Consider the following 12296-nt stretch of genomic DNA (forward strand, 5'->3'; position numbering starts at 1 on the left):
TTCAGCCGGATCATGGACCTCTTCAGCTCCCGCTTGGATGAAGACTTCAGCCGGATCATGGACCTCTTCAGCCCCCCGCTTGGATTAGGACATCGGAGGAGCTCTTCAGGACGGATCGGTGAACCTGGTAGGGTGAAGACAAGGTAGGAAGATCTTCAGGGGCTTAGTGTTAGGTTTATTTAAGGGGGGTTTGGGTTAGATTAGGGGTATGTGGGTGGTGGGTTGTAATGTTGGGGGGGGCATTGTATGTTTTTTTTTACAGGCAAAAGAGCTGAATTTCTTGGGGCATGCCCCGCAAAGGACCCTGTTCAGGGCTGGTAAGGTGAAAGAGCTTTGAAATGTAGTAATTTAGAAAAGGGTAGGGCATTTTGTTATTTTGGGGGTCTTTATTATTTTATTAGGGGGCTTAGAGTAGGTGTAATTAGTTTAAAATTGTTGTAATATTTTTCTTATGTTTGTAAATATTTTTTTATTTTTTGTAACTTAGTTCTTTTTTATTTTTTGTACTTTAGCTAGTTTATTTAATTGTATTTATTTGTAGGAATTGTATTTAATTAATTTATTGATAGTGTAGTGTTAGGTTAATTGTAGGTAATTGTAGGTATTTTATTTAATTAATTTAATGATAGTGTAGTGTTAGGTTTAATTGTAACTTAGGTTAGGATTTATTTTACAGGTAATTTTGTTATTATTTTAACTAGGTAACTATTAAATAGTTCTTAACTATTTAATAGCTATTGTACCTGGTTAAAATAATTACAAAGTTGCCTGTAAAATAAATCCTAAAATAGCTACAATATAATTATAATTTATATTGTAGCTATATTAGGGTTTATTTTACAGGTAAGTATTTAGCTTTAAATAGGAATAATTTATTTAATAAGAGTTAATTAATTTCGTTAGATTTAAATTATATTTAATTTAGGGGGGTGTTAGTGTTAGGGTTAGACTTAGCTTTAGGGGTTAATACATTTATTAGAATAGCGGTGAGCTCCGGTCGGCAGATTAGGGGTTAATAATTGAAGTTAGGTGTCGGCGATGTTAGGAAGGGCAGATTAGGGGTTAATACTATTTATTATAGGGTTAGTGAGGCGGATTAGGGGTTAATAACTTTATTATAGTAGCGCTCAGGTCCGGTCGGCAGATTAGGGGTTAATAAGTGTAGGCAGATGGAGGCGACGTTGTGGGGGGCAGATTAGGGGTTAATAAATATAATATAGGGGTCGGCGATGTTAGGGCAGCAGATTAGGGGTACATAGGGATAATGTAAGTAGCGGCGGTTTATGGAGCGGCAGATTAGGGGTTAAAAATAATATACAGGGGTCAGCAATAGCGGGGGCGGCAGATTAGGGGTTAATAAATGTAAGGTTAGGGGTGTTTAGACTCGGGGTACATGTTAGAGTGTTAGGTGCAGACGTAGGAAGTGTTTCCCCATAGCAAACAATGGGGCTGCGTTAGGAGCTGAACACGGCTTTTTTGCAGGTGTTAGGTTTTTTTTCCAGCTCAAACAGCCCCATTGTTTCCTATGGGAGAATCGTGCACGAGCACGTTTTTGAGGCTGGCCGCTTGTGTAAGCAACTCTGGTATCGAGAGTTGAAGCTGCGTTAAAAATGCTCTACGCTCCTTTTTTGGAGCCTAACGCAGCCTTTATGTGGACTCTCAATACCAGAGTTATTTTTATGGTGCGGCCAGAAAAAAGCCGGCGTTAGTTTTTCAGGTCGTTACCGACAAAACTCCAAATCTAGCCGATAGACTTTAATGTAGGTCTACGGGAATCACCATTTGAATTCAATATTTATATGTTACATTTGAATATGCAAATGATAACGTTTGTTGAATAGAAACATTCAAAGGAGATATTAAATACTGAGATTAATACTCTGATTTATAATTCTCCCTAAATTACAGGAAACCGTTTTTTAAACCTAAGCATACTTAGTTTACAAAGTGGCGGAACCCATTACTTTATAGATACTAAAACTTTACACTTATTTTGTTTTTTAAATATATACAATATTTTTAAATAGTAATATGTAAATAATTTTAATGCTAATTTTGAATGCATGATTATAGCTAGCATTTATTTTGTGTTTAATTTCCTTTAAAATGTTAAGTTTAATCATCAAGTAACATTTGTTCTGCTATTTTAAAGTAAGACATATTTTTATTTTCAATTTTATTTTAGTCTTGTTGAAGAATTAAAACTGAACCATCCTGACTTTCCTGATGTTACCAGTGGAATTTATGTTCATGAAATAATTCCAAATTCCCCATCTGAGAGGTATGTCACAGCAAAATAAATGTATCTGCTTTTTATAATGGAACATATATAACAAATATAAAGCTTAGCTCCTAGAATTTTTTACATATATAAATATTACAAGATTTAGCAGATAGAATGTCAGAAATACATACAATGGCACACATTATGCTGTCTTGTTTAGCAATTGGCATTAGAAAATAGAAGAACATTGAGAGGCCTATTTATCAAAGGTCTTGCGGACCTGATCCGACAGTGCGGCTCAGGTCCTCAAGACCTCGCTGAATGCGGAGAGCAATACGCTCTCCATATTCAGCATTGCACCAGCAGCTCACAAGAGCTGCTGGTGCAACGCCGCCCCCTTTAGACTCGCGGCCAATCGGCCGCCAGCAGGGGGTGTCAATCAATCCGATCGTACTCAATCGGGTTGAATTGTGGCGATCTCTGTCCGCCTCATCAGAGCAGGCGGTCAGGGTTATGGAGCCGCGGTCTTTAGACCGCTGCTTCATAACTGCTGTTTCTGGCGAGTCTGAAGACTCGCCAGAAACACGGGCCCTCAAGCTCCATACGGAGCTTGATAAATGGGCCTCATAGTCTTAGTATAAATTGTAAGAGGTATATTTATCTTAAACACCCCACTCCCTCTTTTGTACCTTATTTCTGTCAGTGGGTAAAATCACTAAAAGACCTCTTCTGTCTCTCTAATTTAATTGTGAAAGTTTCCAAATGCCTAATACTTTGAGGGATTTTCACAGGTTTGGGATCTATGTCCCACTGTTCCTCACACTGTTTTCAATATATATATAACTCAGTTTCTGATATAGAGCAATCTGGGAGCAGTCTGCAGGACTATCCAAACTCCACCCTATCCCAACTCCACCTAGTGCCAAAGATCTCCTTTCTAAACTACTACCACACCTCCCCACACAGCTTAGAGATTGACTCTGTGTTGGGAGGTAAGTAGCTCATATTTCCATTTATTATTGAATAAACTTCATAGAATAGCATAGGAACAATAAGGATAATTATAGACAGACAGTAGAGGAATTAAAGTGAATTTTGGCAGGTGCCTTTTTCTCCTTAACTACCGTATCTGTCTGTTTTTCTCTTTCTCTTTATCAACCCCTTCACATGACTTTTCCCTTTCTTCTATTCTATTCTGTCACCTTGACTTGTGGATTCAGTGAATGAGGAACTCAAAAGTCACAAGAAACCTCTTTATTTTTCTGTCACCTTCCCCGCCTAAATACAATATTTGTTAGATAAACAAAAAGACAAAATAAACATCTTCAGTGGCTTCGTGGAATGTAGAACTTTAAGAACATTAAGTTGTTTTATGTTCTTCTACAGAGGTGGAATAAAAGATGGTGATATCATTGTGAAAGTCAATGGACGTCCACTAATCACTTCTAGTGATCTGCATGAAGCAGTGATGAACGAATCGCCTTTATTACTTGAAGTTCGAAGAGGAAATGATGACCTTCTTTTTAACATAGAACCTGAAGTTTCCATGTAACTAAAAAAACAAGACTTCCAAATTGGAACAATGTTCTTTAAGACATCATCACTAGCGTAAAACAGAAGTAATGAGTTTGGAAATCACATAAATGCACTTGGAAAACATTCAGTACAGCTTTTGTTGAAGATTAAGTTCATTTTTCCAACTTCCAAATGTTATTCTGTTTCCAAACTTGCTTTACTACTTTCAGAGTAACTTTGTTTGTATTATGAAAAAGTATGTTTCAATTTCTTCTCAACATAAATGCAGTTGTTATATCTTTAATGAATTCAAAAGCTTAACAATACCTCCTTTTTAATCATATGTCCAAATGAGTCTTTTTTTCCAATTTGGATTAGACCTCATTTCTTGAACCATGACAGTACTGTTTGTAATAGTGTATAAAAACCTGCAGGCCAGTTTTAAAATAAATATCTTGATGTGTTACGGACATAAAGACAATTGAGGAACACAATAAAAAAATCTGCTGTAAATGTGTATCCTTAAGCGAATACCAAAAGAAAAATTATATATGAAAAAGTATACTTGCAATATGTAAATGGTACTTAAAAATATAAATTTAATGAAAAAAATATAGATTTAGGAGTTATTCCATAGTTACACACAAACTAATTGCACTTCATCTGTAATCAAAATATGTATACTTAAAAATCATATGGAAACTTGCAGTTGTTAAACATGGGGTGCTTTATTCAAATTAAGGGGACATTAAAAATGTTATCTTGTATAGTAAAGGCAGCATTTACACGTCAAAAATATTTTTATGTCAAAGTGGAATGTTAATTAAAGGGACTGTGAAGTCAAAATTATGATTCTGAAAGAGCATGCAATTTAAATTTTTTTTTCCAGTTTACCTCCATTGTGCAGTGTTTTATGTGCACATGAGTCTGCGATTGGCTGATGGCTGTCACACAATATAGGGGACAGGAAAAGGAAAGGAAATTGAAATTTGTCAAAAAATCTACTACTCATTTGAAATTCAGTGTGATTGCAATGCCATTTTTTTATGCATTTGTTGGTTATGCAGTTTCACTGTCTTCATTTGTCCTTTATGTAAAATGTACTTAAATTTAAACAAATACTACAGTTTTGGTTTTGTACCACTATGGTTCAAACCTAACACTATTTATTGGTGGAGAGGAAAATGTTTTGAAATGCCTTCTGTTAGTTTTTACAAAGAAACAAACTTGACTACAGTGTCCCTTTTAAACTAAAACACTAAATCAATTTCATGCACCACCCTCTAATCATGTGTGGTGCCATATTGTAACCTAGGTAACACTGATCTGAAGGAGAGTTACTGCAAATGTGCAAGTATGTCAGCTTCTAACATGTATTTAGTGTTTAATATCCCTTTAAGCTTGTGGTGAGAAAGTGCTTATAGAGCCAAGAGGTGCCCTGGAATCACTAATATTCATCCATAATGTACTATTACATTTATTATGAATCAGTCTTTTTATATCAAATATTTGGAAATCTACTCTTTTTTAATTATCTACAAAGGATGTATATTTAAATAACATAAAATACCTTTTAGGGAAAATATATCTAAGCTTTTAAAATGTTGACTTCATTCTCTAACATATGCTCGGTTTAGTGCTAGTCTCCCTTATTTGTTTTTCTAAAATAGTCTTACTTTGTCCAGAGGTCCAGCTGTACGTTGTGCCTTACATCACAGCTATTTTTGCATACATATTTCTGTACTGCAGCAGTAAAGGATTATGCATCACTTATGATTTATGAAAAAACAAATATTTGAAATGTTATAAATCTTCTATTTTGTATATGGCACAATGGGGTAGATTTATCATATGTCGCGTGGCCATGATTCTAGCAAATCATGTCCGCCCTACTGCGTTGAATGCCGACAGCATACGCTGCCGGCATTTATCATTGCACAAGCATTTCTGGTGAAATGCTTGTGCAATGGCGCCCCCTGCACATTCGCAGCCAATCCGCCGCTAGCAGGGGGTGTCAATCATCCCAATCGGATCAGGATGATTGCTGTCCGGCACCTAAAAGGTGGCGGACATGTTAAGGAGGAGCGGTCTTGTTACTGCTGCTCCTTAACTTAGGTTTCAGGCGAATGTATGAAAGTTTACTATTCCTTGTTTGATGAGGTATTTTGGTTACCAACTTCTGACTTTTTTTCAATGAGCTGTAGATTTGTAGAACAGATTTTGTTTTCAATATATGAATTTACAGTTGGGCATCATCAAACATTCTGTTGTTATTGAGATTCAGCATCATATTGCTCTATTCTCTTAGACATTCCAGGGAACAGTTTATAAAATGTTTTTAACGGACGCTAATATTATGACTTAAAGGGATACAGAATACAAATTTTTTTCTTTCATGATTCAGATAGAGCATGGAGTTTTAAGACATTTTTTTTTTACTCCTATTAAATGTAGCCACCAATCAGCAAGTGCTATCCAGGGTTCTGAACCAAAAATGGACTGGCTTGTAAGTTTACATTCCTGCTTTTTCAAATAAAGATACCAAGAGAACAAATAAAATTGATAATAGGAGTAAATTAGAAAGTTGCATAAAATTGCATGCTCTGAATCATGAATGAAAAAATGTGGGTTCAGTGTCCCTTTATTTCAGGATTATACACATCAAAATGTATTTTATACATTTTATTTTTTAAATATGTCTTGCATTGTATTAATAGTCTCCCCGTTTAACTTTTTTTTCTGGTGGTTAATTTCAAAGCCAGGTATTGAAGTAGGCTCTTGTGACTTTTAACACACACATTAGGCCAGACCTTGCACTGAATTTAGCTGCCGTAATCTTGCTTTAGTAAGAGGCTAATATTGCAGGATAGTATACGTAGATAATGATAAAGATGACATCATAACTATCTCTCGTCATCTCTGGGAAGCATATGCGCTTCGTCTGCAGAGATTCTGGAAGTTTAACTCTACACATATGCTGGTCTGATGCATGCTGCTGCGGTCTTTGTGCTTCAGATCATGCCTATGGGGCCCATTTATCAAGCTCTGTATGGAGCTTGAAGGGCCGTGTTTCTGGTGAGTCTTCAGACTGTTGCTCCATAACCTGTCCGCCTGCTCTGAGGAGGCGGACAGAGATCGCGGGAAATCTACCCGATGAAATACGATTGGGTTGATTGACACCCCCTGCTAGCAGTCGATTGGCCTTGAATCTGCAGGGGGCGGCGTTGCACCAGCAGTTCGCAAGAGCAGCTGGTGCAATGCTGAACTCCTTATTCAGCGATGTCTGTCGGACATGATCCGCTGATCGATCATGTCGGACAGATATTTGTTAAATAGACCCCTTTGTCTGAGATCTGATTGGCATCCAGTGCAAAGGCAAATGGGGGCGAAATGTGTAATATATTTATAGAGTACATTTTACAACAAAGTCATATTTTAATGAAAATATATTACAAATGTTTAAAATAAAACTATAATGTAGGAAAGTAGTTTATGAAGTGTGTGCATATATATTGATGTTATAAATTGGTTCTATAACGTATAGTGAGGGGGAGGTGAGCACAGACGCATGGCCTGGAACTTAAACCACCATTTTCTCTCTGAAAAGATGCACATTCCCTCTGAATTAACACATAGTATCCCTAGGCATTTTTTAGGGAGTTAGACCTAATGAATTTGGCTTAGCTCAATTGCACAACCTGCCAAGGATATGGGTTAGGTCAGCTTCACAATAAAGGGAACTTATTTAAAGCATTTTATTTTGTAATTCAAACACGGATGCACCATCGTGGGAATATCCATTTAAGGGTTAGATTACACGTGAGGAGCAAACGGTTTTGCGCTAGCGCAATCGTGTTTTTGCAAGCCATTTTCATTTTTCTGATATTACAAGTGGAGCTTCAATCCTTAAAGGGACATTAAACACTTTGAGATGGTAACATAAAATGATAAATTATATATATAAAACAACTCTGCAATATACTTTCATTATTTATTTTGTCCTCTGTGTCTGTAATGCCATTCTGAAATTGTGAGCTTTTCAGTTCCTGTTAGAAATGGAAGTGCAGAACCCTGTTAAATCCAGCACAACCATTGGCTGCACACTCTAGTGACCTATTTATAACTGACCCTAATTGGCCACAACAGAGAAGGTAACACAAGTTACAACATGGCAGCTCCCAGTGTTTTATAGACACTAAAACTTTACACTTATTTTGTCACTTTTTAAACAACTAATGAAACTTTAAAAAATACATCTACATGTTAGTCATGGACTAATCTTTTCTTTGAATGCATCATTCTATCTAGCATGTATTTAGTGTTTAATGTCCCTTTAAGGCAATCTCAGTGCTGTGGTCAACTGTTTTCCGAAAGAAAAAAGTTGCACACAACACTTCAAAAATACATTATAAAGTACAGTTACACTCCTAATAACACAATCTAATAAAAAATGATTTAAAAATAATATTGCACAAAAGAGTTATAAGGACTTAAGGCAGGCAAATGGCTTTAACATTGAGACATATACATTTCTAAAGATGTATTTGTATGTATATATATATATGTGTGTGTGTACATATATATTAATGTATTACACATATAAAAACATTAATATATATGTACACATATATAAGTGCATTATATCCCTTTGCCATTAAGTATATGAAAACATGATAAAACATATTTATGCAATATTCATTTTTAATAAAGATTTTAACTTTGTATTTACTGTAAATATTTCACATTTTCTAATGCGAATATGCTTTATTGTTTGCGCAATGGGTTTTTTTTCCAACAATTTTTTTTCTCCATTGACTTCTATGGAAAATGTGAAAATGCAATGGCACTTGTCTGATCTTGGGTATAAGGGTTTTTTTTGCCACTTTTTTTCTCTCCATTGATTTCTATAAGGGAATACATGCACGCAAAAAATTAAGTTCATTTTTTTCAGGCTATTTCAAGCCCCGTGTTTCTGGCGAGCCTTCAAGCTCGTAAGAAACACAAGTTATGAAGCAACGGTCTAAAGACCGCTGCTTCATAACCTGTCCGCCTGCTCTGAGACAGCGGACAAACAATACGATCGAGTTGATTCACACCCCCTGCTGGGGCCGATTGGCCGCTAATCTGCAGGGGGTGGCGTTAAACCAGCAGTTCACAAGAACTGCTGGTGCAGTGATAAATGCAGATTGATGAAAGACACGAGAGTGCGGCGTTCCTGGCAGCGTCTGCGGACTCGGCAAGACAACCGGAAGTGACGCCGGTTTCAGTGTAGTCTTTCCATAGGGAGCCAACGGAGTGCCGTAGCAGTGGCGAAACCCAGCCACTATGTAGGTGCAGGAAAATGAAGAAATGCAGGCACTGCTGAGGATATCTTAAAACGGTAAATCTTTATTAGAGTAGCAATTAAAAAGTGAACAGCTACAACCGCTGTAAAGATAGCAGGAAAAGGTACAAAACCGGCAAGGCTGGGGAGAAAAATAGACACAGAAAAATGCAGATTGTGTATGCTGTCGGCATTTATCGATGTGCGGTGGACATGATCCACAATATCGGATCATGTCCGCTCACACATTAATAAAAAGGTCCCTTAGTCTTTAAAATATGCCAAAGTTGAAAATGTATCCTTAACTTTTTGTGAACGCTTCAAAGCACCATTTCCTTCCTTTCCTCTGCCCTCCAAATGCACAGTCCTGTGTCTTACACACATATCTAGCTGCAATATGGATGGCTACATATGGACTGCTGTGAAAAGTGTTAGATACAGTAGTGGTGCATTTGCTGCTTATTCAAGAAGCTAAGAAGACTTTTATGCCCCTTTAAGGGTAAGTAAGTGCATGTAATGGTTTCACTCACCTTTAATAGTTCATGGTATCTCTTGATGTAACCCAAATTATTTGACAAAATAATGGTTTACCTTAGCAAAAGCTGGTCACAAAATATGGTTCTGTCAGACATCTCAATGATATTGGTAGGTGCTGTTACTTTGTATATTGAGAACTATTTCACAATATTTTATAAGTTACTATTAATTTAGCTTCCCAAGAAACCAATAATTTAGCACACAGCACATTTGTTGATTTTCTAATAGTTTACATAGGTTTATAAATGAAAATAAATGTTTTTGACAGTAGGCATTTGAAAATATCAGAATCTAATAAATCTGATAAATATCAAACGATTCTTATAGAATTAATGCCTTATATAGATTAAAAAGGTAAAAAAAAAGTAGTAAGCAATTTTATATTTTGTGCAAGTAGAGAAATCTGTGTTGTTATCACTACATGAATAAGGCCTGCGTGTTATGTGTCTGACAGAACTAATAATATGTATTTACTTGTACTGTAAATATTTCTGCAGAAAAAATAAAGTTTATGTATAAAATTCGTTTTAGTTTCTTTTCTTTTCTTTCTGAAACTGAGCCCTTGATCTGAAATAACACAGGTTATCTACTTACATTAATAAAATATGCACACTTGTGTAATTGTGCAGCAGAATTAAGAAAACACAACATTGATTAATTAACAATTAAAAATTGTTTTTTTTTATAGTATTAAAAAAATTTCTCATATGGCAAATGGTAATGCTTTTATTTACTAGTCTAGGTTGTTGCATTAGTGAAAAACACTAGGGAAATACAAACAATGGCCAACAGCACAAAAATATTAGCTCTATTGAGCACTAACACTGCTCAAGTTAAGTCAATATCACTCCTATTCTTTTTTGCTCAAGTAAAAGCCTCAGGCACGCTAACATCTGGAGGTTAGATAGCACGGCCATGCTAAGTGCCTCTCCCCATAGAATTTAAAACTCTGTTCTGGCTTTCACTCAGACGCTAACTGGAAGGTGGGCTAAGCCAAGTGCGCTAAAGCCGAAGGTGTTTTAAGAAATACTTGAAATAGCATTATTTTTCACTCAGAAGAAAATGTTATTTTTATTTTATATATATATATATATATGAAAGTCACTGAGGATTTGCACTCACCTCTTAAATAGCATGCCAGGGTGACAGGAACATAGAAAGTATTATCAAAGATCTGCACTCTCTGGACTTTTAATCAAGTGGAAGATTCATTAAAGATAGTGACGTTTCAGGGATCTAACTCTCCCCTTTATCTTGGTATTCTTTGTCAAATCCTAAGCCTCGGTAGGCTGACAGGAGCTTAGGAGCATGCATGTGTCTATAGTAGTCTATGGTAGCAGTGTTTCAAACTATGTATAACACTGCCATAAACAATGTGGCAAACACAGCTGCCAGATGGCTTAAGATGTGTTAACGCTCCTAAGCTCACATTGGATTACTCTTTAACAAAAGGATTATTATTTTATAATTATCAGTTATTTGTAGAGTGCCACCAGATTTTGCAACACTATAGACATGGGTGTTATATGCAAAGTAACAATTATGGGAGACAAGTTGATAGAGGGCCCTGCCAAGAGTTGCACTGTTGTAAATCAGCTCTCATGAAGGTGATCTACAAAACAGGTGGGCTTGTAGGCTTACATGCTAAGGGGTTTCAAGGGAGAACTAAATGAGAAGAAAACAGTGGCGCCGGGCAGAGAGTTCCACAAGATAGGGGCCAATTTGGAGAAGTCTTGTAGGCAGGAATGGAAAAGGTAACAAGAGAAAAATGAAAAGGATGTCATGAGCAGAGCAAAGGGGACGGGAGGGATAGTATCTAGAGACGAGGTCGGAGATGTAGGGATGTAGGGGGGAGCAGTGTTATTGAGAGTCTTGAATGTCAGAGTCAGGATTTTGTGTTTTATTCTGGAGGCTAGAGGAAACCAGTGAACGGATTGGAAGAGATTTGCAGCAGATAAGAAGTGATGAGTAAGGAAGATTAGCCTGGCAGAGCTAGGGAGGATGGAATTGAAATAGTCAAGACAGGAAAAGATGATAGAGTGGATTAAAGTCTTAGTTGTGTCTTGTGTGAGGAAGTGGTGAATTTTGAAGATGTTTTTATGGTGGAAGCGGTAGGAATTGGCCAAACACTGGATGTGGGGAGTGAAAGTGTAAGGTGTTGTTGTCAGAGGGGGAGTGTCAGTCAGGACTTGGGCCCACCGTACCACCTGGAAATGAAAATATTATTTCTCTTGCAAGGTGTATCCAGTCCACGGCTTCATCCTTTACTTGTGGGATATTCTCATTCCCTACAGGAAGTGGCAAAGAGAGCACACAGCAGAGCTGTCCATATAGCTCCCCCTCTAGCTCCGCCCCCCAGTCATTCTCTTTGCCGGCTCTGACAGCAGGGACACTCTGCGGGAGTGTAAAGTGAATGTGGTGTTAGATTTGTAGTTTTATATCTTCAATCAAGAGTTTGTTATTTTTAAATAGTGCCGGTTTGTACTATTTACTCTGTAGCAGAAATGTGATGAAGAATTCTGCTGAGAGGAAAATGATTTTAGCATGTTGTAACTAAAATCCATTGCTGTTCCCACACAGGACTGAGGAGTACCAGAAAACTTCAGTTGGGGGGAACAGTTTGCAGGCTTAACTGCTATAAGGTATGTTCAGTCATCTTTTTCTAGACAAGACTCAGTAATGCTAGAAGACTGACAA

General features: G+C 36.8%; 1 protein-coding gene across 1 annotated transcript in view; it reads left to right on the forward strand.

Annotated features, from left to right (window-relative positions):
- The window catches only part of HTRA3 (HtrA serine peptidase 3), a 148119-nt gene extending 137999 nt beyond the window's left edge, over positions 1 to 10120 (forward strand). Inside the window, exons 8-9 of the mRNA XM_053704174.1 lie at positions 2186 to 2281; positions 3611 to 10120. Of these exons, the coding sequence (XP_053560149.1) occupies positions 2186 to 2281; positions 3611 to 3776 (262 nt within the window). The 3' untranslated portion in view covers positions 3777 to 10120. The remainder of the gene's footprint in view (positions 1 to 2185; positions 2282 to 3610) is intronic.
- Positions 10121 to 12296: the final 2176 nt, after the last annotated feature.

This window comes from Bombina bombina, chromosome 2 (genome assembly GCF_027579735.1).
Source record: "Bombina bombina isolate aBomBom1 chromosome 2, aBomBom1.pri, whole genome shotgun sequence".
Classification (NCBI taxonomy): Eukaryota; Metazoa; Chordata; class Amphibia; order Anura; family Bombinatoridae; genus Bombina; species Bombina bombina.